The sequence below is a fragment of the Oncorhynchus keta genome, chromosome 9 (assembly GCF_023373465.1).
Source record: "Oncorhynchus keta strain PuntledgeMale-10-30-2019 chromosome 9, Oket_V2, whole genome shotgun sequence".
Taxonomy (NCBI): Eukaryota; Metazoa; Chordata; class Actinopteri; order Salmoniformes; family Salmonidae; genus Oncorhynchus; species Oncorhynchus keta.
In genome coordinates, this window is record NC_068429.1 from 21,403,257 (window position 1) to 21,430,766 (window position 27,510).

General features: G+C 42.3%; 1 protein-coding gene across 15 annotated transcripts in view; it reads right to left on the reverse strand.

Annotated features, from left to right (window-relative positions):
• Positions 1 to 224: 224 nt before the first annotated feature.
• LOC118387392 (formin-binding protein 1-like) overlaps positions 225 to 27,510 on the reverse strand; it is a 99,656-nt gene continuing 72,370 nt past the window's right edge. For 2 of the 15 annotated variants that reach the window (XM_052525457.1, XM_052525462.1), the window contains exons 8-17: positions 24,771 to 24,917; positions 21,821 to 22,024; positions 19,862 to 20,047; positions 14,328 to 14,342; positions 14,030 to 14,065; positions 11,437 to 11,546; positions 5,921 to 6,053; positions 5,629 to 5,759; positions 5,298 to 5,449; positions 3,959 to 5,129 (exon numbers count right to left, since the gene is read on the reverse strand). In XM_052525457.1, the coding sequence (XP_052381417.1) occupies positions 4,951 to 5,129; positions 5,298 to 5,449; positions 5,629 to 5,759; positions 5,921 to 6,053; positions 11,437 to 11,546; positions 14,030 to 14,065; positions 14,328 to 14,342; positions 19,862 to 20,047; positions 21,821 to 22,024; positions 24,771 to 24,917 (1,293 nt within the window). In that variant the 3' untranslated portion in view covers positions 3,959 to 4,950. The other 13 variants (XM_052525459.1, XM_052525458.1, XM_052525464.1 and 10 more) reach the window with 13 other exon arrangements.

The following is a 27,510-nucleotide window of genomic DNA, read 5'->3' on the forward strand; positions in this document are numbered from 1 at the left end:
GTGTGATTTTTATAGTAAGTTATTTGAATTTGGCGCTCTGCATTTTCCCTGGCTTTTGGCCAGGTGAGACGCTAGCGTCCCACATATCCCAGAGAGGTTATTAACAAGTGACAGCCGTAAGGGATCATAGCTTTTACCTGGTCAGTCCGTTATGGAATGAGCAGGTGTTTTGTATGTTCCAGTGTAAGCCTGACTCAGACCACTCACACAAGAAAAAAGCTAAGTTATTTTCAACATGTATTTAATTGGCACAGTTAACACAATACAAAGTATTCAGTGCTCTAAAACATAAGCATATACCAACTTGAACACAAACAAAAGTGCTACACACACCATTTGGCAGACTTTACAAAAAAAAAACAGTCTTAGCAAAGCAGAGAAAACAAAGTAAGGCCTTTAATACTTAACCTTAAAAATATATTTATTTCCTTTTTTGTCTTAGTTTAATCCATATTTATTTATATATATTCTCTCTAATTTCAACAAGCCATTTTCTTTTGTACAGGTGCACTGGGGCCTGGCTGGAGGTCTGGGTTGGTCTCAGTCGAGAGTTAGGCAGGTTTTTCTCTATACTGGCTCTCTGAGTGGGTATGTCTGTCAGTCAGCACAGCACAGAGATGCACCTTCTGATGGTCTGCATAAAAATCAGTTTTGCCTTCTAAACAAACAAAACAACTGCCAAGTCAATATCTACACTAGTCAAAATAAGAGCTGGACAGGTGGGAATAGCAAAGTGAAACTTTGACCTGACCTGATTCTCGGCCACAGAACATGCAGATTTGCGCTGCTTGTCTTTTTAAATTATGTCAAGTAACTGTGACTCCACATGGTGATGGATCACTGTTCAATTGTGGTTCTGCTGATAATATACATGGTTTGCATTGATACAATTTCAGTTGCTGCTCCTTGAAATGTTGCTTGTGTAATAATACTGGAATACATTTTTTTTCAAAATACTTAAGGCAGAGTGCCAAATGGCTCACTATTCCATACATAGTGTAATTCTTTTGACCAGAGCCGGATCAAAAGTAGTGCACTATATAGGGAGCCATTTGGGACATACCTGAAGCTAATAATATCACTAATAGCTTCATTACACAAAACAAATGTTTTTCATTACTTTATCTACAGTGACTTCAGGCAGATCAAACAACTGGTTTCATCATCAAGTGGTTTGTAATTCAGGTGCAACAGTTTTCCAGCTAGAAACTAGCTACAAATTAAAAAGCAATCTCTTCGACCAAACACTTAAAAAATAATTACAAAATTAAAATGTTTATATGCGTTCAAGAAAGGGAAACAGTGGACATCATCATCTCTGTAGACATTGAGAGTAATCTTCCTTCACCACCTTTATAAAAAAACGAGATGTCTCGACCTAGTCAACATACCATAGATAATAGAATGGCATCTTACTCCCCCTAATTACTGCACAGTTGGGTAGAGCATGCAAGTTAAGCATTTCACTGTACTTGTGCATGTGACACAACTTGAACTTGTTTTTAGATTAAGTGGTAGCTAGGATCAACCCAGTTAAGGCCCAATAGGAAGTTTGTCTTGTCTCATATTCAGTCACAACATTGTGGGAAAGTGTGTGGATCATAGTATACAATACTTCCACACGCAGTAAGTGGCCCAAGCAAACTACATGAGAATTTGAAATCATCTTCAAGTTCTCTTCCAGGGGACACTGTCTGTTGGATATACAGTGGAGACGTGAAACACCGCAGCATGTATCCACAGGATGACGCTAACAACCGCTTGCCTTCAACACACTTCTCAAACACGTACAATGTCAGCCAACAATATTACATACATACAGTATAACAAATAGACAAATTCAATGTTTTACTGTGCATGATATCATTCAGAAACAGACATTTTGGAATCCCACATTTTCTTCTCTTCCGGTAATGAGATTTGAGCTAGAGGAGTTACTGTGAGGGAGAGCACACACTCACTGTTAAAAACACAGGTAGGTGAACATGCTTTCAGAGACGACAAACAGTCAAACAGCCACAACAAAAAACTAAATAAGGAACAGCTAGTAGATGATCCACAGGCACAGAACCCAAAAGGTGACGAATGGATAAACTGGTTAAGAAGTGTAACAGGCCGTGGGGGTTAACTTAACCAAAAAAGGCCGGGTGACGAGCATAAGCTAGCCCCCTGAGCCAAGCGGGAGGGGGCGAGCCAAGGAGGAGACAGGGCAAGCATGCACACCGCACGCCCCACCATAAGCGGTGACATGGCGCTCAACGACCAGCGACTGACACTTGCAGGGGAGGGGAGGGGTGTGGCCAGAGAGGAGCAGACGGGATGCCAGAACAACACATGATGGTATGGTAAGGTGAGAGAGTGTAGGTGAGTGAAGTAATGTGAACCTGTCTCCAACCCCACGTTCCTGGAACTCCCAGTCCTGTCCCTTTCTCAGTCATGGATGGAGTGTGTATGGGGGATGTGCATGATACTGACAGGCACCCACACGCGTACACACACTATAAATGAACTTCAGTCATACAGATGACGAATCAGAGAGTGGAATAAATGTGTTGTTTCCATGGAAACTCCATGTGATTCTGGATCTGGACTGTTCCTTCTGCGATGATGGCTCTTGAGTCAATGAGTGAGAGATTCTGCAACTGCATCCACCTGATTGATTTGTATGGGAGTGTGGACTGGAGAGGGATTGGGTTGCTTCAGAGCTGGTCCCGGCCCTGCCTGACCACACCCTGCCGTGCTTTAGGAGGGGGGTTAGGGAGGAGCGGCAGGGAAGTGGGTTGGGACTCGAGGGGCATTCGAGGTGAGAGAGCCAACAGCGTCCATGGTAACGCCGCATAGCGGAAGCTGAGTTAGTACATTGAGAAGCAAAGCTTTGCAGAGACAAAAGAAGCAAAATGATAAATGGGTAATAACCTATTAAAAAATAAAAGATTTACGAGCGCTCAATTTGGTTTGTTTTTCTCTTATTGTTGCTTCTGGTCAGAGACCGTTGCAGAAGGAGAGAACTCTACAAATGTATCAGGTTGGAAATTGAGATGCATCATAGGCCTCCTGTCTTTGCCTCGGTCATGTCGCTCTCTCTGACTTTCTGACCGTAAAGGAACGTGAACGTGGTCGCTCTGTCGCTGAGGCTGCTTGCCCTGCCATTCCTGAGCCAGCTCTCACACTTTTAGGAATCTGCAATTTGAAAAAAAGTATAAATAACACGAGAATCTCAGAAAGAAAATGTAGTTCACTATTCTTTGCATTCGTCTTCTGAAGGAAATATTGTTCTGTAGTCAGATAACTATCTAATCCAGAGAACCCAAGAAGCTCCTTCTCTCTGGCTTTAATATCAGTTGCTATACCTTAAAAATTGAATCTTTTGATTCTGCTACTGTTTCTAAATGTCAGCTTTGTGTGTGCATCTATCATTTCCAAAAACCAAGAGACATTTAAGCTTCTAACAATTTCAAACATGCACCAAAACATGTTATGTAAAACATAAAATGACTACAAATTTAACATGCCTCACATTTCATTTGGACCCTGGTTTGGGGGAAGTGTGTTAGCACTGACAGAAATGGGATTACTTTACTACTTGAGGAGAAAGGGTTGTGAAGGCATATTTGTTGAGCTTTTTGAGATTTGACAAAGTTGGAATCTCTTCCAAGAGACCTTTTGGGCCTATGATTGCACAATTCAGTAATCTTCAAAAGATAAATGCCTGGATATTTTAGAGGCATAAAACAGTTTGTCAACACCATACTTTAGCACAGATGCTTCTCAAATCGACTCATCTGCACAAGGGTGCTACTCAAAACCCATGCATGAGCTGGCAACCAACCAAGCACCAACGTTCCAATCAGCCCCACAACAGTCCGTTCTCACAATGTTCTCACCGAGAGGGAAAATGGCGGTACAGCTCATTCTCAATCCTGTATTCCTGTATGAAAAGAAAGGCCCAGAATAGTCCAAAACTAAAATATATATATATATATATATATATAAAGTTGTCTCTTTCTTGGACCTTTAAGTATGTGATTGGTGCATGTTGACTGTACAGGAGTGAGACAATCTAAGGGATAGGGGTTGTTATTTAAAACAATATATTTGTTATGAATTAGGTACAGCATGTAGTCATTATGTATAGCAGAATCAGTAATTTCTCATTAGCATATTTCTACATTGTACAATCTAGCATGCTTTACTACTGGGGACAGCAAGCAACTGGTGTTGATTTTTTCCCCACATGCTCTTTAAAAACTATCCTGTGGTTTTAACCCCCCAAATTTTTTTTATTTGAGAGCCTATATTAGTCATCTTCAAATACCACCTCTGTGTGGGAAGATGATACAGACCATTAACATCTTATGTTAGTCAAACACAGATACAGACACAAACTTACATTTGCCATTTTGTTTTCATCCTGACCTCAACTAGTCTATCTTTGAGGCCATTGGCTATAATAAAATATATATTTGAGGTCAGTTGATTACATGTCTGGGGAGAAAGAAATGGCAGCAGATTCAAAAAGTTGGGAAATATGACCCTATGCATATCAAGATCAATAGGACAGCAGCACTCATTGAAATCCTCATTAAAACTGTCCTGATTCCCATTGAGTTGACTGGAGAGGTAATGACAGTGCTCCCGGCTGGCCACTCAGTGGCACTAAAGCAAACGAGGAGAGGATTCTCTCAGAACCAGTGGGAAAACAACACTCCCCTAGATACCGATCGAGGATTAGCTTCCACAACCCTAACCTTCACCTTTCTAGGTTAAAATGCAAAACTGACCCGGGTGGAAACCCTGACAGAGCAAGATGGAAATTCTGATTGGTCTATCTTTCAGAGAGGGAGAGAGTGGGAGGAGTCTACTCTGGTCTAACCAACCATCACCCTCACTCCTCCCATCTTCTCTCACCAAATCCTTATTTTGTCCCATCCAAAAAGTAAACCCCTTCAGTTAAATGTATGTCATAGCACCTTTGGTGTTCGTTTCCAAAAAGACCTCGACGTAGGACGTGGGTACGTAGCCTTCTTCCTCTTCGTTCCTGCGGACCCTCGTCCAGCCGTCACCTTTATCCTGCTCTATTACAAACAGCAGCTCTCCTTCTGTCACTGAGATAGTCCCCTCATTATGACCTGAGGGAGGAGGAAAGGAAGGAGGGAGGGAGGGAGAGAGACAGTAAAAAAAAATAGGTGGGAAAGTAAAATTGTTGCGTTTCTCTCAAATAGTCAAATAGATGTGCCAGCCCACATTACCCGTGTTGTTGTCTCTGATTGGTGTATTACCTGTTAAAGGTGTATTACCTTCAAATGAGTAGACGGCTTTACAGGTGCCGATGGTGGGCAGTGTCTCCTCATCCCCATCATCAAACTCATCATCAAACTCTGGAGTGTTTGCTATGGCCACCTTGACCTGAGTCTCTGAACTCTGCTCCTCTGTGTAACTGCCATCCGGGCTGCTCAAGGACCAACACACACACACACACACACACACACACACACACACACACACACACACACACACACACACACACACACACACACACACACAGTAACTATAGAAATCTCACAACACATACTGTAACAAACTAGAAAGCTGTGTTGATTAATGGAGTGTGTGTTGTGTGTACTGTACCTCTCTCTGTCCTGTGCACAGTTGTTGTCGACCATGGTGCTGTTGCTGTTCTGTGACTCGTACAGACCACTCTGTCTCCTGGGAGGGTCACTCCTCGACGGTAACCTCCCCTCCACCTCCGCCAGCCATCCCTGGTAGGGACAGTCAGACACACACACGTACGTTTGGGATGTGAGATGAGATCTGCTAGTGTAGTTCATTCCAGAGCTATACTAGCAACACTCACAGTTCGTCCAGCATCTAGAAATAAATTCATGTCTGGGATAGGTCAAGAGGGCTTAGGATGACTCACCTCGAATTTCTGGACCTCGGACTGCAGTTTCTCGATGTTCATTGACATCTCTACAAGCCGGGGGTCCACACTGGCAGGGTCTCCCATCTGGGGATTCTTCTCATACACACCCTTCATCTTAGTTAGGGCATCTCTGATGGATGGACACAGAGGAAGAGATATTAACTAATTTCATCGTCCGTTCCCCCGCAGAAATCGAATTAGCATAATAACCAAATCCCCATACATATGTCAGTTTAAGCTAGAGATATCGTTTATTTTGCATTGGATCAGTGGCGACGTGTCATTCAGAGAAGAGCCCCACCTGTTTAGACATTTTTTTCTTCTTTCTGTTTTGCATGTTATTCTGGCATTAATACGTTTCACATATCAGTTTGCAAACAATATAAAAATGAATCCATTATTGAGTTAATAAAGCTGCATGCAGGTGTTTCAGCCTAGCTCAGTGCTTTCTGTGGTGGTGGAGCAGCCAGCGGAAAATACGTAACTAGGGGTTCTCTAGTTGCGCTGTGATTGGCTCAGTGTTATTTCACTCATGGGGACACTACGTCACCACAAAATCTACAGGTAGAGCTCGAAAATTCAAGTCCCTTGGGTGCTGCCATAGAGTTACATTAGAAGTGCCCATCCAAGAAGGTTCAAGGTCATTGGCCACAGATAAAATGTAAAATCACGTTATATCTACCATAGCTTTGATTGGATTGATGTCAACCTCATACTTTCAAAATCTTGATGACAAGCAGTCATCATCATGCATCAAGTCGGCAATCTACTGACAAATCCTTTTCAATCCCTGCCATATAAAAATAAATTATAGATAAAACATCATCGGCCATTGGACATAAACATTACATAAATTGTAAATCGCAAATTCAACAATGAGTGATAAGGCGCCACTACAGCCCGTGGTTCGATCCCAGGCTGTGTCACTGCCTGTCGTGATCGGGAGACGCATGGGACGGTGCACAATTGGTCCAACGTCGTCCGTGTTAGGCCGACCCTGATGTCCTTGTCTCATCGTGCTCTAGCGACTCCTTGTTGTGGGCCGGTCGGTCCACTTCGGGCGTCAGAGCGACAGTGTTTCTCCGACACATTGAGATGGTGCGGCTGGCTTCCAGGTTAAGCGAGCAGTGTGTCAAGAAGCAGTGCGGGCTCTCGAACCTTTGCCAAGTCCGTAGGGGAATTGCAGCGATGAGACAATATCATAACTACCCAATGGATATCACGAAAAAGGGGGGTAACGCCATGGGCCAGAGAGTTTTGAATACATCGGCCATGCTGTCAATCCAGCATGATTTCTGCCACGTTCAAGACAACTGGGAACTCGGATAAAACTAGCTCCGACTGGGAAAATACGGAAAATCATTTTGAACGGTCATCCAACTCTGAATTCCAAGTCTGGATTTCGGTCCTCTTTCTAGAGCCCACAAGAAGGCCCGCCGCGCCACCTTCCTGTTCAAGTGAGCACAGCACAACAAGGTATACATATATACATATATACATATATATACATATATATATATATACATATACATATATATATATACACACACACCCACATATATATATACATATACACACACATATATATACATATATACACATACATATATATATATATATACATATATACACACATATATACATATACATACACATATATACATATACATATATACACATATACACATATATACATATACATATATACACATATACACATATACATATATACACACATATATATATATATATACATATATATACATATACACATATATACATACATATACATATATATACATACATATATATATATATACACATATATATACATATATGTACACATATATATATATATACATACATATATACATATATACATATATATACACATACATACATATACATACACATATATACATATACACATATATATATACATATATATATATATATATACATACATACATATATATATACATATACACATATATATATATATATACACATATATATACAAATATATACACATATATATACATACATATATACATACATATATACATATATACATATATATACACATATATATACACATACACATATACATACATATCTATATATATATATATACACACACATATACATATATACACACACATATACATATATATATAGACACATATATATATACATATATATATATATACACATACATATACATACATATATATATATACACACATGTATACACACATATATATACACATATATACACACATATATATACACATATATATACACACATATATATACACACACACATTATATATATACATATATACACATACACATATATTCATATATATATACACACACATATATTCATATATATATATATACACACATATATACATATACACATATATACATATTGTAACGTCGTTCGTCAGTTGAAGGAGAAGCGGACCAAAATGCATCTGTCCATGGTGGCGGTTCCGGCTCGGGACGTGACCCCACTCCGTTAATGTCCTAGTTCCTCCCCTTCGCGTCCTGGGATAGTCCACCCTCGCCGCCGACCATGGCCTAGTAGTCCTCACCCAGAACCCCACTGGACTGAGGGGGCTCTCGGGACTGAGGGGCAGCTCGGGACTGAGGGGCAGCTCGGGACTGAGGCAGCTCGGGACTGAGGGGAAGCCCGGGACTGAGGGGAAGCCCGGGACTGAGGGGAAGCCCAGTACTGAGAGGAAGCCCAGTACTGAGAGGAAGCCCAGTACTGAGAGGAAGCCCAGGCAGGTAGTTGGCTCCGGCAGATCCTGGCTGGCTGGCGGATCTGGAAGAGTCTGGTTGACTGGCAGATCTGGAAGAATCTGGTTGACTGGCGGATCTAGCTGCTCTGGCTGCTCCATGTAGACTGGCAGCTCTGGCTGCTCCATGTAGACTGGCAGCTCTGGCTGCTCCATGCAGATTGACAGCTCTGGCTGCTCCATGCAGACTGGCAGCTCTGGCTGCTCCATGCAGACTGGCAGCTCTGGCTGCTCCATGCAGACTGGCAGCTCTGGCTGCTCCATGCAGACTGGCAGCTCTGGCTGCTCCATGCAGACTGGCAGCTCTGGCTGCTCCATGCAGACTGGCAGCTCTGGCTGCTCCATGCAGACTGGCAGCTCTGGCTGCTCCATGCAGACTGACAGCTCAGGCTGCTCCATGCAGACTGGCAGCTCAGGCTGCGCTGAACAGGCAGGAGGCTCCGGCAGCGCTGTACAGGAGGAAGGCTCTGGAAGCGCTGAACAGGCGGGAGACTCCGGCAGCGCAGGAGAGGAGGAAAACGCTGGCTGCGCTGAACAGGCGGGAGGCTCCGACAGCGCAAGAGAGAAGGATGGCGCTGGAAGCGCTGAACAGGCGGGAGACTCCGGCAGCGCAGGAGAGGAGGAAAGCGCTGGCTGCGCTGAACAGGCGAGGAGCACTGAAGGCCTGGTGCGTGGTGCTGGAACTGGTGGTACTGGATTGAGGACACGCACTGAAAGTCTGGTGCGGGGAGCTGCCACCGGAGGACTGGTGTGTGGAGGTGGCTCTGGATAGACCGGACCGTGCAGGCGCACTGGAGCTCTTGAGCACCGAGCCTGCCCAACCTTACCTGGCTCAATGCCCACTCTTGCCCGGCCAATACGAAGAGCTGGTATGTACCGCACCGGGCTATGTACCCGCACTGGAGACACTGTGCGCTCCATAGCGTAACACGGTGCCTGCCCGGTCTCTCTAGCCCCCCGGTAAGCACAAGGAGTTTGCGCAGGTCTCCTACCTGGCATCGCCATACTCCCTGTGAGACCCCCAATACAATTTTGGGGCTGACTCTCAGGCTTCCATCCGCGTCGCCGTGCTGCCTCTTCATACCAGCGCCTCTCCGCTTTTGCCGCCTCCAGTTCTTCTTTGGGGCATCGATATTCACCAGGTTGTGCCCATGGTCCTTTTCCGTCCAATATCTCTTCCCAAGTCCAGAAGTCCTTTGATCGCTGCTCCTCACGATTAACAGGGGGAGTTGGCTCAGGTCTGTCTCCTGACTCTGCCACACTCTACCTGAGCCCCCCACCAATAAATTTTTGGGGCTGCTTTTCGGGCTTCGTTGCCAACCGTGTTCCCTCGTATCGTCGGCTCCTCTCTCCGGCTGCCTCTGCTCTCCTGAGTGCCAACACCTGTTCCCATGGGAGGCGATCTTTTCCGGTCAGTATCTCCTCCCAAGTGTAACAACCTTTGCCATCCAACACGTCTTCCCATGTCCATTCCTCCTTTCGCTGCTCCTGCTGTCGCTGCCTGTTACCACGCTGCTTGGTCCGTGTGTGGTGGGTGATTCTGTAACGACGTTCGTCAGTTGAAGGAGAAGCGGACCAAAATGCAGCGTGGTGGTTACTCATGTTCTTTAATGAAGACTCGACGATACATGAAATAACTATAATATACAAAAAAACAACAAACGAAACGCGAAAACCTATTACAGCCTATCTGGTGAACACTACACAGAGACAGGAACAATCACCCACGAAAACACTCACAGAATATGGCTGCCTAAATATGGTTCCCAATCAGAGACAACGATAAATCACCTGACTCTGATTGAGAACCGCCTCAGGCAGCCATAGACTAATTAGTCACCCCACAAAACCCCAAGACAAAAAACACACCACAATAACCCATGTCACACCCTGGCCTGACCAAATATATAAAGAAAACACAAAATACTAAGACCAAGGCGTGACACATATATACATATACATACACACATATACATACACACATATATATACACACACACACACACACACACACACACATACATACATACACAAATAACAAATGTTTCCTGGTCTTTCTTATATCACGCAGATATAGGACAGACACTTTTGAACAAACTTCCTTTAGATTTTTTTGGGGGACTATCTGTTGTTCTATGTAGTGAATCTACATATTTGTACATCAAATAATTGTTTTATATTTTTTTGGCGTACATCAAGTGGTTTTAAAATTCAAAATAGCAATATGATCCCTAGTATGACCTTCTTAAAACAATTCCATATAGCTTAGTAGTACCCCCCTCTCCCGGCTTAGACTCACATTGGTTAATAACACTCAGACGGAAACAAATTAGAGACCCTGGGATTTACAACTCCTTGGTTGGGTCTGAAGCTTTCTTGAGGCTTAAGCAATTTTTTTAAAGGAAAAATCTATAAAAAAACTATTTTGGTATTTGTTTAATTAGTCCACTGTTAAGACAATCCACATGCTTTTGCATGTTTTCAAGATATAGGATTTTCAAGAAGCAATGTGTCACTTGCCACATCATGATGATGCGTTTTGCATCATATGATGGCTTTTGCATCATCGCCGCAGTTTTACTGGGGACATTTTGTTTCCACAACAGGGCTGACACTAAAGGAAGTGAGCTTTTAGGGACGAGGTAGGACACCATTTCCAAACAAATATGGCTGAGGCTTTTGTTGAAAACACAGACACAAACTTACTTCTGGTCCATCTCTTTCTGGATGTCCTTATTTATGTCGTCTATCTTGGCCTGAAGCTTCTTTCTCCTCTGCTCTGGGGGCAGGTGGCTGAAGTCCTCCGGTCCAGAGCCCTGAGAGACAGAGAAATGGAGAGAGAAATGGTAGCAAGAGAGTGGGAGAGAACAAGACAAGTTGGAGACAAAGTGAGTTTCAGGAGCGTTGTACACCCTCTTTGTAAAATATATGAATAACATGTAACATCCCTCTCGGATGTCCAGGCTCTCTATCTAACACTAGGAACCTTTAGGTGCAGTATCCCCCTTACAGAAAATCCATTAGGATAAATTAATTCCCTATCATTTAGGGTTGTGTATCTGATAGAGTTATGGCAGCTGGTGAAGGAGATACTGCAGCACTACGCTCTGGTTGGGGGAGGGGGGTCTCTGTGTGAAGGTAAGCCCTACAACCACCTTTCACCTATTCAGTCCCAAGCCTCAAAATATATTAGGCTGTATCACTTCCTATCCAGTCAAATCACATTTCTGTGTTCATTTCATAACTGTTGAGAGAGAAGATGACTCCTGTTAAAAGGAGGTAGTGTTTCTGAAATGAAATCTGTGGGACCATTTGAGGGCAGACGGTATAATGTTTCCTGATAAAGGAGATTCTTGGATAGAATACATATCGATCATCTCTGATGATGGTGAGTCATTCTCTCTGTTCTGTGCTCGACCTGTTCCACTTTCCAAATTAACAACCTGCCTTTTGTCTTCTGTTTATGCTGCAGTTCAGAGATACAGCACTTTGTGGTGCTATTTGGTCAGTGAAATTTTTTTTATTTTATTTTTTTTTTACAAATGCATGTATTACAATACAATAACTGGATAATTGTTGAATGCATGTCAATATAGAGTAATCCACTGGAAGGTTTATTTACTGTGGCATTACTCACATGTTCATGCATTATTGATGTAAGATTTTACCCTGCAGTAATATTATGGTATTTGTGTGATCATGAGCGTGGACTGGATCGGTTAAGGCTCAGACAATACTCTGTGGTAACATAGCAGAACCAAAGGACAACGTCCTACTGGCCAGGGGTCAGAGGTCACTGGAGTTTACTGGTACGTAAGCCGATTGAAACGCAGCAGCAGGCTAGCCTATCATGGCGATGACCTTCCTTACCCCATCTCTCTGCACCGCTGTGCAACACTTACCGGACAACATGCAACACAACAAACAGGTTTCATTCAATATGCTCTTGATTATGCTCCAAAAAATACTTATATTATTTACTGTATATAAATAGTTAATCACAAGAATAAAGAACAACATGCTTGCTATTGATTTCTGTAGATGTTGGTAAAAACTAAATACTCCACACCACTCACAAGACAATATGCTATACATGTGTTTTTTTATCCAGTAATAAAGTTCACACTCAGATATACAGTACCAGTCAAAAGTTTGGACACACCTACTCATTCCAGGCATTTTCTTTATTTTTTACTATTTTTGAGATTGTAGAATAATAGTGAAGACATCAAAAATATAAAATAACATATGGAATCTACTTTAAAGAATCTCAAATATAAAATATATTTTGATTTGTTTAACACTTTTTTTGTTACTACATGATTCCATCTGACTTATTTCATAGTTTTGATGTCTTCCCTATTATTCTACAATCTCAAAAATAGTACAAATAAAGAAAAACCCCGGAATGAGTAGGTGTGTCCAAATGTTTGATTGGTACTGTCCATTCAAATCACTGTTGACAGATCCTGATCATTTCTAATCTCTACACAAAGGGTTTGACATGCATAGTTGACCATTCGATAATTATTACTACACACAAAGTTATTAACTAATGATTATCATGGATTATGTTATTGTGATAGACTAAGGAGATCTACAATAATTTCAGGGCAGTTCATTATAATTGATCAATCCAAATTCTTCACAGGGCTTGAAATTTAGAGGTGTCGATAATTCATCAAAACATTACATTACATTGAATAAGTCCTGATAGAAACCTTTTTCAAAGCCCATCTCTATCTAATCTCATCCACCAGCCAGCTCTCTCTCTGTAGCAATTGAGCCTGGAGATGAGTTTAGTTTCTACCTGACAGACCAAAAGCTCCCATTTCCTTTGTTCCCATCTGTTCTGCATTTCAGTGGAAAATACATGGTATTCCTGGAAGGCTTAGAATTATCTGGATGTTTTAGTCTAGCTCTTTTTTCGTGCCATCTTTAGAGCCCTGCATTGTGAATGCGCTGCATCTATCTCGTTAAACATCTTTGATTCTATCTACCCTCTATCTTTATCAGCTATGATTATGATTTATCTATTGTAGGGAGCAATGATTTATTTATTGGGATCATCTGTCTTTTATTCTAATGATTATGGTGATAGATCAAAGGGAATGGAACTAGCAGATGGACAGACAGAACTAGGTTCAAAATACTATCTGAGAAAATGTCAAAATCCTTCAGCTGTGCTTGTCTGTTGCAATGGATTAGAAAAGTGGCTTAAGTTAAAAGATTTCAAATAGTACTTGAAACCCAGTTCTGACAGACAGACATACAAAACAATAACAGTAATTCTGATCACCTCAATCAGATTCCGGACGTGGGAATTGAATGTGATCTGCACAGAGCACACAGGCACAGTGGGAGAGACACAACAAAATAAACAAATGAGACAACAAAGGTCTGTAAAATCCATCGTCATGTCACAACAAAATGAATAAATAAGTTCGGACGAAAGGAACTGAACACAAACAACGGTCACACAGAATTATCAACCATTTTTGTGTTGCTAGGAGGACGTGCACGCTACGCTCAGAATACGGTTCATGCCACTACGGTCATGCAGTGTTACGGTCATGCAGTGTTACGGTCATGCTTACCAACTTGAGAGAAAGCTTCATGGGAGGAAGAGGGGAGAGGGAAACGGCAGGAGAAAGAGAACAGACAAGTCAGACAATAGCAGAATAACATGTAGCATTGGTCATGTTTCCCCCTGGCATAGCATGCACATGTACGTTGACATGGATATATTGATTACAAAGCAGCTCCTTAGCCACACTTCCCAATATGATGAAAAGAGGTGGGTTTTAACCTGGAAAGGGGATTGTAGAAGTATTGGATGCCTTGTATGATATATTGCTGAGCTTTGATCATCAAACCCACACCAAATATGTCCCTGTGGTATTGACCAAAGAGATAACCGGCACTTTCAAAACCAAACAGCAAATGCATAGATCCATCAGGTATGAGAGCATTTGTGAAAATGACCGATGAGATATGAGAGGTGCTAAGGGTCTGTGGTTCTTTGCAGATGCTGGTTAGTTTGGATGCTCATGTATATCCGTGGATATCGGATGCCCGGTATGCCACAGTTTGTTCTGATTACAATGGAAAACTAAGTTTGCGTTACCACAGCAATAGGTCATGCCAAGACAATACCTGGTCATTCTCAGGACCCTTCTAATGTCTTCCTGAGCCATATGTTACTCTAACGTATGGCTCTGGTTAACTTTTTTCTAATTTGGCCAAGTTCAATGTCAGCTTTCAGGGATGAATGAAAAAATAAGAAAAGCGTTATGAATGACTTCAGATGATAGGTAAGCCAACTCACAAGTCTATACTGCACAGGACGGCAAATGAGAGTGAGCAACTTGAGAGAAGAGAAAGATGGAGAGAGACGAGTGGACGCACCCACACTCATTGTAGGGAAACAGGAGGTCAGATTAGGGGATGATTCCACAACCCTCTCCTCTTCCCTTCCTGAATCCCTCATTTCTTCCCCCACAATGACAGCATTGTAACAGCAGGGGGTGATAGCAGCATGTGTCATGGCTAAGCATGGTGACAGTTCAGATGCAGTGTGTATGTTTCAAACTGACTGGACATTCACTCCTAAAAGAGGTTAGCCTAAGTCTGTTTGTGCCAATCTGAGTTTGCAAAAGAGCATAAACAGACTGGAACTCATGCTAGGGAGAAGTTGCTCCTAGATTCAAAGCTATACCAGGACCTACAGTAGTAACTTTCTGTATCAATGAGTTCAATAAAACTATAACCATAATGACTTTCATTCACCTTCTTCAATGGTTAATTGAGGGGGAGGGGTCTTGCAAAGAAACAGTGACTTATGATTGATAACTGTTAAATTAAAGGACAATTAAGGAAAATTATAGATAGAAAATAGAACTGGAAAAATAATTTAAGGCGGAAAAGAGGTTTATGTTAATTGCTTTGGTTTAATTGCACATGTAGTGAGGTCACTATTAAAGATCATTAGAGCTCATGGTTAGCTCCATAGTTCTAGAGAGGAGAGATACTTTAACACTGTGGGTCACTCCAGTCTGAATCATTGTAATGACTTATTATGAGGACGTAGTTTGTACGAAATAAAAGAGAGATAATCTAACATGCACTGGGCTGCTATAGCTACAGTGAATGATTTGTAATCCGGTTAACAGCTCACAGGCTGCACTCAGGAGCTAGGATGAGGCAGGGTTATACTCACTTCAGTCCTGTAATCAAGTCATCCACATGGAATGGCCCAGGATCAGCCTATTTCTCCCTCTCTGTACACTTCTCTACACTTCAAATGGTTCTCACGTTTGTTATTTCCTTCAAGGAAATAGTCAAATTCCTGCAGGGTATATTGAGCCAAATCCTGACTCAGCAGACATCCCAGACAGACAGGTGTATATACAGGTACATATTCATACATGGTCTATATAAATACAGGCTATGGTGCAATGGTGTCAGCACACTGAAAGAAGAGCTGGGTAGACTAAACTTCCTGAAAGTGTTACGAGCACCACAAACCCAATGTTGTGCACCCCCAAAAATAAGATATAGGAGCAAACGGTGGGGTGACCATCACCATGCTCCTATCCTACTTCCTTAGTTTAAATGTAGTGCTTGTGACACTTTGAGAATTAACCACTAACAAATGTGCACTGCAGCAACAGAAAGTCCAAGGCAATTCTGCTGTTGTGACAAATAGTGCCTCAAGCTGAGATGTGGGACAGGAAATGAGGTCCTCTTTTGTTCTGATCATTTGACTAGTGTGGTCTTATGACAGGGCAGCAGGGCCATGTGAAATAGCCTGACGCAGTCACAGACACTAGCCTCATTTAGAAGGAAACAAAACTACCGAAAATGACTAAAGAAACAGATAACAGGAAATAAATGATTATTTCTATGTTTTTGTGTGACTGTAAATGCGATAAATGTGTGTGTATATATACTGTCAATGTTATCATCAATAAATGAGACTACTGTCTATGCCACACATGGCCCAGACACACACATATATTTCCTAATGCAAACGAACACACAGTCGGCCAACATACGCACTTACGACATGTTGACTAGCCTCGAAAGCGTAAGTGGGTATGCCCAGAGTCCTCCAGTCTTTGTGATAACAGAGCAAGCGAGGGCGAGTAGGAGGCTGCTGCCGTGGTTATCAGAGAGAAAACAGCTTCATCAATTAGCACAGGGCTACTAATGAAGCTAATGGGTTTACTACACACACGCTCACTCATTCAAAGGCTTACATCATTCATCTCTCTCCCTCTCTTTCTGTCTTTCACACACACACTAACTAACTCATGATGCTGTCATCAGTTATCCTCACTCTCTCACATAAACACTCTCACTCCCTCCATCTCTCTCTCTCTGTGTATCTGGAGTTGGATCAGAGGGCCGGGCCCCAGAAGGCTGAGGAATAACAGGCCCTCCCACTGGGGCATGCTGGTGGAAAAATCCCTCTACTGTGCAGCCCTCAGCCAGAGACTGAACCCAGAACCCCACCTACAGACACAACTAGCATGATATTCAAATACAGACTCATATCACATTTTATATAACCAAGTCAATTAAAAAAAGTAATAATATGCTCAAAAACTGACATTTGTCCTCTCAAAGATACTGTATCAAGGGAAGTAAACTTTTATTTCATAACTAATATTCTGCTTAGTACTGAGCTTTATTAAATTGATAATGTGAATACTTTCACTCATTAACAGCACCTGTACAGTATAGTGCTGTACTACGATACAGACTAATAACTAGACCAGGCTGACCCAGTACTTCTTTAAGAGGTATTCTGGATTACTATTACACTGGGGTGCTGTTCAACTGAGCATGCGTTTAAGCAATATGTCCGCCCGTGCCAGCTTGGGTAGAGCAGAAAAGGCTATAAGGACACACCTGAAGCCCAAACTGATATTTCATTTCAGAATTGATAAAAATGTGGTTAATAAGGTAAGGGTCAGTTTTTGGCTAATCGGTTTAAGTGTCTGCTGTGTCCTTATCTCTGAAGGACAGAGAAGAAAGCTCTTGTTTTGAATTGACTTCTCTACTGTTCTAAATAAAAAAGGTTAAATAAAGTTTAACACAAAAATAAAGTGTAAAAGTATTCTTAACAATGTTAATATACAGACAAAAAAACAGAAATACTAAATCAATATGGAGTATGAAAAGGGTTGAAGATGATATTGAGAGATTCAGATATAGCGATGTGAATCTTAAAAAACAGGTAATCTGGTGCTCAATACATCACCCTGACCGACCAAAACAAAAACCAGAACTTTCTTATTCTCCCTTCCCTGCAATACAGTACTACATAAAAGGAATACAGTAAGGGACTAACTTAAATCTGCAACATTGACAGAAAACAATGCTTCAGATTTAAAACCACTACCCTGGCCTGCACGTTTAGAATATGACCGTTACTCCACTTCCTCTATTGAAGACGTTCACTTCCTGCTAGATTCGCCCCATTTCCTCATTCTCCTGACATTCAATTATTTCCTCCTTGATATGATCCCAGAGAGAACATTGTTTTACTATTACTACTACTTTTCCTCTGTTCTTATAGATGTCATACTGTCACGTCCTGACCATAGATAGCATTTATTTTCTATGGTGGAGTAGGTCAGGGCATGACTGGGGGGGTGTTCTAGTTTATTATTTCTATGTGTAGTCTAGTTTTTGTATTTTTACGTTGGCCTGGTATGGTTCCCAATCAGAGGCAGTTGTCTATCGTTGCCTCTGATTGGGGATCATACTTAGGCAGCCTTTTCCCACCTGTTGTTTGTGGGATCTTGTTTTTGTATGGTTGCTTTTGAGCCCTTCAAGGCTGTACGTTAGTTTGTTTGTTTCTCTTTATTGTTTTGTTGCTGGTTCACATTTAAATAAATGATGATGAACCCAAATCACGCTGCGCCTTGGTCTAAGTATTTCGTTGAGCGTTACACATACGTTGTGGGCCGAGCTATGAGAAATGTATGGTTCTGGTCCATTCCTTTATTCGTAGAGGCCGGAAATAACACGTGAGCAGCCGAGCCCATTCCTGAGGTCAAGGGGAGCCTTGTGGGGTGCCGTGGGCATGGCCTGACCTGGACAGGGATCATGGTTTAGGAATAGAAACTCAGCGTGACACCAGATAGCTGCAGCATGTCTGTCTGCAGATAAAGAGGGTGTGTTGAACCTCAGGGGCTTGCTTCTAAAATAGCAATTCTAAAAGCCGGGCCTGGCCCGACAGAATCAGTGACTCAATCAGCGCAACATCACATTCAATATACTCCGACTTTTGACTTTATGCATAATCATTATACATTATACTGTTACTGATTTTCAGTTCGACCCAGATAGGCTGTTTAGGAAGAAGTCATTCTTGACTAAAGAACAAAACTTCTTCCAGTTGCTTATACTCTCCCTATTACTACTTCTAGCAATGTATTACTTGTGATTTCCTTCATTGCATCATTATGGCAACACTTCAAGGAGAGCTACAATATAGCAGGACACCTACTCATGTCTGTCACAAGGAGGGAGCTCAGACGACACGGTCATTGTGTGTGAAGCAGTTTTAGAGTTCAAAGTGGAGACAGGGTGGAGAGTTTGAGTTTATGTCTGGAGAGAGACGGACACAGACTGTGTGGTTCTGGTAGAGTAGAACTATGGAAGCATGCTAGAGAGAGCGGTACACAGAGAATGATACAGGCAGAACGCTGAATGGAGGAGGCTGGAGGATAGACAGATGTCCAAGATAGATTTGGCCCAGTACAGTTTTTATTAATTTTTTGTTGAGATGATTCCCCAGTGTTCCAGAGAGAACATGAAACGGATGATGTAATACGCATAATATATAGCCAATTAATGATTAATAACGGAAGAACGTAGGCCTAATGTCAACACTACCTGATGAACCTCCGTCATACAGCGGCGCTACAGAGCCCGGGGACAGGCGAGCACACACACACACACACACACACACACACACACACACACACACACACACACACACACACACACACACACACACACACACACACACACACACACACACACACACACACACACACACACACACACACACACACACAAACGACCACATCCACAGCACAACACACACACTTACCCCTCGCCTCAGGCTCCGGAGGCAGGTCATTTTGGGTTTGGAGGCCATGAACTCGTTGAAGCGGTTGGAGAGGGGCTCCTTGTTCTGCTTGGGAGACTGGGGGTCGTTGGGAACAGCACAGGGTGAGGGGGGGCTGGAGGCTGGGGGGGGGGGGGGCTGGTGCGGGGACGTTAACAGGGACATAAGCTACCATTAAGAGGGAGCCGTGACCGAGGAGGAGGAGGAAAAGGTGCAGAATCAAAACGAGAGGACAAAAAAGGAAGGAGGGAGGAACACAAAATGAGATAAATAAATAAGGGCCCAAATAATGTTAAAAACAGGTAAGAGAAAAACCCAACGGAAATAGAGACAACCAAGAGAGATGTCAAACACAAACAAACCCAGTGTCATACCCAGCTGTTATGTAGTAATGTACTATAATCTTGTCAAAAAAACAAAGTAAAACAAAGGTCAAAGGTTGTAACGTAACCAGAGTGAGTGAGAAGCGTTAATAGTGTTAGAGCTAGGGTGCTGCTGCAACACATTTAAGCAGACAGTTTCACAGAGAAGCACATGCAAGCTTCCATTTTGTAATATCAATTTTCTGGAAACCTCATCACATGCGAGCGGTTGGACTAGAAATTCCCCACATCCTCTGAGATGCGACAGCAGCTGAATTTCAGGTCATCATCACAGAAACCTAACTCTCTCTGCCCAAACCCTTTAATGCTCAATTAATGAGCTACCAGCCATTTGGGAGCTAGGGAGAGATCTGCAATTTGTACTGACAGATTGCTTACATTACTCAGTGAGTGAACATGCACACAAGAGCTTAGTATACCCATCTTTTTAAAACCAAAGGAGTAAATAAATGTACGTAAATGGTTTGCAATATAATTTTTTATATTCAAAGAGGAGTTCTGTTTATAGAAAGGGATACAACTTCGACTAGGGTCTCCCATCTCTGCTATGCTCGGATATAAATGTCTCACGTTTTCACCATGCTGTGTGAACGTGAGTGTGTGTCTCCTCTCCTACCAGGACATTCTGTTCTCCTCACACTCTCAGGGTACAGTACGTGCATGGCCTCACTCAAAAGGTGAGGACAAATACTCTCATCAGCTGTCCCTTATGGTCTTGAGTTTGAACACAGACACATTATGAACAGGAGGAACACCAAACAAACAACACACACATCATGGGGTTCCCTCTCTCGGGATTAAACCTCAGGGAGTCGGAGGTAGGGAAGGACACCCCCGCTCACACACACCCTAGTGCTCTGCTCTATCATGGTGCCCCCTCAACCTTAAAACCTCATCCCAAATGGCCCCATGTTAGACAGCTGAGTCACACAGAAGCAAGGGGCTGTGAGAAGGCCATTCCAGACAGACCATCATTGTAAGAGCACGATCAGGGAGTGAGACTGTTATTAGGCTACAGGACAGACAATCAGAGTGCAGAGGAGTGAGTTAATCTGTCATTTTAGTTTATCACCAGAGAGAGAGGGGGGAGAGAGAGAGAGACAGAGAGAGAGGATGGGGTGGTGGAACTCAGTTATCAATGTATTAGTGGGTTTTGGTTAAGTTGAGAGTTGGTGGCTCAACGACAATGATGGTGACGATGATGACTGGTGAGTAACCAGGAAAAGGATGGCAAATAACAACCACACTGACAATACTACTGACGTACTGTAACGACAGAATTATTGCAATTACAATGATAAATTAAAACGAACTGAACAGAACTATAACAATAACCAAAATAGAGCATTAAAGTCACATTTGACAGTGTAACCTACAACAATGTCCCCTGAAATTACAGTATTTAAGCCTTGTTATAGCCAACAGTGTGGCCAAAAACATTGGACATTCTTGTACAGGGAGAATGAAGTGATGTCACAACCACTCCACAAATAATACACTTGACCCTATGAGGTATCACTATACAGAGTACCTTTGAGTATGTGGGAGTGTATGTTACCTTGTTCTTGTTCTTAATGAAAGGCCACAGTTTGCCTTTGCTCTTGCCCCCGCCGGGACGTTCCTTGGCCTCTCCTCGTGAGTTGGACAGGCTGGTCTCAGAGACAGTCCTCTTCATGGTCTGTCCCGGCCCGTAGTCCTCAAACTCTACGTCCCCTGGGGGCTCAAACCCAGACTTGTACGACTCCACTACCTGCTTAGAGTCCTGGTGGGGTGGGGTAGAGTGAGAGATAGTAAGGGGAGAGATAAGAGAGACCTAACAGATCTATCTCTTATGTCAACAGTTTCATAATAACATTTGAATATGACCAGAAAACTCCATTTCTATTCCAAGAATTCCTAAAAGCTGGTTAAATGTAAAAGTCCAGAAATATAAAGTGTCAATTAGGACACCGCTCATTGTTCACTACAGAGTTACAGGGTCTGTATCGGTATCTTTATACTGATAAGGCCAGAGGGAAGAGGTAAGAGGTCATCAGCCTGACTGCTGCTGGCGGTAGAGACCGAGCCATAGGGTTCTGTGTAGAGAGGATATGGAAGGGAGCCATTCCATGTGAATCTATTATTCCTACTCTTTTTACTGGAACAGCACAGGCCTTCATTTAGTAATCTCCCCTCCTTCCCTTAGTGACACCCCAGGGATAGGCTTTGTCAAACCAGGCATGCAGCCAACATGAGACATCTCAATATATTAGGCTGATGATTTTCTATAGCTAGCACTAAAATAGCGTCCGCCATCTTGGCATACTGGATTGAATGCTTGAAAAATCCAATGTTTTTTTACTCAATGAGTCACATATAAATGACTCACGTGTGTGTATTTATGTTTTCTGGTGAAGTGGGGAACTCATAGTTAACCTTGTGTGTGCAGACAGTGAAGTGGCCAGATCCAGACTAGCTGCTCCCTCCTTACACAATGTAGTGTGATACTTCACGCAACACTCACACAAGCGAAAACTTTTAATTTGGCACTATACTCCAGCCTATTTTTTTTTAGATCAAATGTTTAATATGAGGCGACAGTACAGAATGTCACCTCATATTTGAGTTTATTCATGAATAAATCATGAATAATGATGAGTGAGAAAGTTACAGATGCATAAATATACCCAACAAAAAATGCTAACCTCCCGTTACTGGTAATGGTGAGAGGTTAGCATGTCTCAGGGGCATGATCTTTGTGCCTCTGTACATTTTTACCTCATCATTATTCACAATTAATTCATGATTAGCTGTAATCATGGTAGCATCCACATTCATATAGAAGTGTACAGCAACATATTATTATTATTATTTTGCTATATCTGTGTAGTATTGTGTTGAGTTAGGACCAGCCACTCTTAGAAAAAAGGGTTCCAAAAGGGTTCTGTGGCTGTCCCTATAGGAGAACTCTTTTTGGTTTTAGGTAGAACCCTTTTCGGTTCCAGTTAGAACTCTTTTGGGTTCCATGTAGAACACTCTGCGGAAACGGTTCTACCTGGAACCAAAAGGGTTCTTCAAACGGTTCTCCTATTGGGACAGCCTTTTTGTTTCTAGATAGCACCTTTTTTTCAAAGAGTGTATGGGTCCAGACTGGTACCATATCGGTCAAACAACGGTAGTGGCAGCATCACGCTACTCTGCTCAATCAAGTACTCGCCCCACCTCTCGGTGACTCCAAAATGACACAATACATTATTTACCATTAATATCTATTGGGCACAACAATCTGAAACACAACCAAAAAAAACCTGCAAATGCATCCAACAAGTTTGTAGAGTTACATGCTTGATGTAGTCATTGCGTGTTAGGAATATGGGAACAAATACTACTACTACTACTACTTTAATACACAAAAGTGAATTTGACCTTCAAATGCTTGATTTCTAAATGGTAAATCAGATTTTTATGAAAATACCCTAAAATAAAAGGTGACATTCTGTACTGTCACCTCATATGAAACATTTGATCTCAAATCCAAAATCCTGGAATTTAAAGCCAAATTAAAAGTTGTAGCTTCACTGTCCCAATACATTGCATTCGGAAAGTATTCAGACCCCTTCCACATTTTGTTACGTTACAACCTTATTCTAAAATGGATTTTAAAAAAAACCCTCATCAATCTACACACAATAGTCCATAATGACAAAGCAAAAACTGTTTTTTAGAAATTTTTGCATCCTCTGTAGAGATGGGAGAACCTTCCAGAAGGACAACCATCTCTGCAGCAATCCACCAATCAGGCTTTTATGGTAGAGTGGCCAGACGCAAACCACTCCTCAGTAAAAAGCACGACAGCCTGCTTGGAGTTTACCAAAAGGTGACTAAAGGACTCAGACCATTAGAAACAAGATTCTCTGGTCGGATGAAAGCAAGATTAAACTCTTTGGCCTGAAAGCCAGACACTACGTCTGGAGGAAACCTGGTACCATCCCTACGGTGAAGCATGGTGGTGGTAGCATCATGCTGTGGGGATGTCTTTCAGCGGCTGGGAGACATGTCAGGATTGAGGGAAAGATGAACGGAGCAAAGTACAGCAGTATCCTTGTCTGTACCTATCTCTCCCCTTCTCTCTCTCCCCCATAGGCCTCTCTTTCTCTGCACTCATTCTCTCATTATTGCTCCTGTTACATTGCTGTTTTCCCAGCTCTCTCTCTGAAACCATTAACTGTGGGAGTGTCAAGGGATGGGGCTTAAATTAGCCCAGAGATGATTGGCTGAGTCAGGCGGCTGAGTGAATGAGAAGGCTCCAAAGAAAGCATTCTCACCCGTTTTAATCCCAGGTCTTGTTATGACTTAACAGATGAGCATTTGAGGTGGATGGGTGAGGCAAATACCTCAGTATCTCTGAATTTTGTACGGCCAAGAGCCTGGACTCTGGTGAGGGAGGAATAACATCAACAACACATAGTACCCACATGGTTCTAGCCTGGAAGAAGACTGTACATACAATCTTGTGCATGCATACTCACAGTCTTTGGCTCGATGGACTCAGCAGCCTTGGTCATTCCGTCTAGACATTTCCCTACAATAGGCAGCACCTCACGGTCCACCTCTGCGTATGTCTTCATGGACACACCCACCCTCTCGATCCGCCTCTCCTCCATCTCCTGGAGTTTCTACATACACACAAACACACAACGATCCTTATTACAATGCTGTAACACCAGCATCCTATTACATACTATAAGACAGTAGCTCTGTGTTCGTACCACACTATACTGCTGCCAAGTATGTAAGGTACTGTAAATCTATGAAGATGTCTATAATTGGTTCAAAGATGCCATAGTTCGGAGGTTGCTTTTCAAACTGGCTCTGACACCACTGGCCAGCAAGCAAACTCCATTACTATCACCGGCTGTAAAGAGGCCATGGTTAACATCAGAGTCGGCAAGCCAAGAATGTTAACGTCATGTCATCACCTGGCATCACTATCATCAAACTATCATCTAACTCAAATGGGTTGCCAGCAGATGCACCAGTCTTCACCATGAGTGGGCACAGTCCGTTGTGAAGGAACTCTACGATGATCATCATCAACCTCTGTTTTATTCATCTACATAATTGTTAATTGTTAATAAGAGGACCAAAATTAATATATTTTTATTATTAACTTTAGTGTCATCTAAAGACATTGAGACAGATGAGGGCATCACTGTCTGTAGTAATGTGTATTTTCTTTACGTTATCTGGAATATATTGTGGATGAGGATGTAGTAATGTGTGGTATTGCCTGGAATATATTGGGGATGAGTGTGTAGTATTACTCGTAATATATTGGGGATGTGGGTGTAGTATTACCTGGAATATATTGGGGATGGGGGTGTAGTATTACCTGGAATATATTGGGGATGAGTGTGTAGTATTACTCGTAATATATTGGGGATGTGGGTGTAGTATTACCTGGAATATATTGGGGATGAGTGTGTAGAATTAAATAGAATATACTGAGGATGAGGGTGTAGTATTACCTGGAATATATTGGGGATGGGGGTGTAGTAATACCTGGAATATATTGGGGATTAGTGTGTAGTATTAACTGAAATGTATTGGGGATGAGTGTGTAGTATTGCCTGGAATATAATGGGGATGTGGGTGTAGTATTATCTGGAATATATTGGAGATGGGGGTGTAGTATTACCTGGAATATATTGGGGATGAGGGTGTAGTATTACCTGGAATACATTGGGGATGTGGGTGTAGTATTATCTGGAATATATTGGGGATGAGGGTGTAGTATTACCTGGAATATATTGGGGATGAGGGTGTAGTATTACCTGGAATACATTGGGGATGAGGGTGTAGTATTATCTGGAATATATTGGGGATGGGGGTGTAGTATTACCTGGAATATATTGGGGATGAGGGTGTAGTATTATCTGGAATATATTGGGGATGGGGGTGTAGTATTACCTGGAATATATTGGGGATGAGGGTGTAGTATTACCTGGAATACATTGGGGATGAGGGTGTAGTATTATCTGGAATATTTTGGGGATGGGGGTGTAGTATTACCTGGAATATATTGGGGATGAGGGTGTAGTATTACCTGGAATACATTGGGGATGTGGGTGTAGTATTATCTGGAATATATTGGGGATGGGGGTGTAGTATTACCTGGAATATATTGGGGATGAGGGTGTAGTATTATCTGGAATATATTGGGGATGGGGGTGTAGTATTACCTGGAATATATTGGAGATGGGGGTGTAGTATTACCTGGAATATATTGGGGATGAGGGTGTAGTATTACCTGGAATACATTGGGGATGTGGGTGTAGTATTATCTGGAATATATTGGGGATGGGGGTGTAGTATTACCTGGAATATATTGGGGATGAGGGTGTAGTATTACCTGGAATACATTGGGGATGAGGGTGTAGTATTATCTGGAATATATTGGGGATGGGGGTGTAGTATTACCTGGAATATATTGGGGATGAGGGTGTAGTATTATCTGGAATATATTGGGGATGGGGGTGTAGTATTACCTGGAATATATTGGGGATGAGGGTGTAGTATTACCTGGAATACATTGGGGATGAGGGTGTAGTATTATCTGGAATATATTGGGGATGGGGGTGTAGTATTACCTGGAATATATTGGGGATGAGGGTGTAGTATTACCTGGAATACATTGGGGATGTGGGTGTAGTATTATCTGGAATATATTGGGGATGGGGGTGTAGTATTACCTGGAATATATTGGGGATGAGGGTGTAGTATTATCTGGAATATATTGGGGATGAGGGTGTCACGACTTCCGCCGAAGTTGGCTCCCCTGCCTGTTCGGGCGGTGCTCGGCGGTCGTCGTCACCGTCCTACTAGCCGCTACCGATCCCTTTTTCGTTTGTCTGTTGGTTTTGTCTTATTAGTTTCACCTGTGTGTATTTTGGTTTAATTAGCTTCCTATATGTAGTAGTTTGACCCGCCCTTGTTTTGTGCGGGATAGTTTTTTGTTACTCTGTTGGTTGTGGTTTCATGTTTGTATTCTCCGGACTGTTTGGTCCTGTGTTTGGGCTGGTCTGTTTTATGCGTCCTGTATGTTGGTGTGACCGTTTTTGCCGGAGAATAAATTACGATTTACCGAACCCTGCTCTCTGCGCCTGATTCCAACCCACCACTTCTAGTCGGCCGTGACAGAGGGTGTAGTATTATCTGGAATATATTGGGGATTAGTGTTTAGTATAAATATAATATATTGGGGATGAG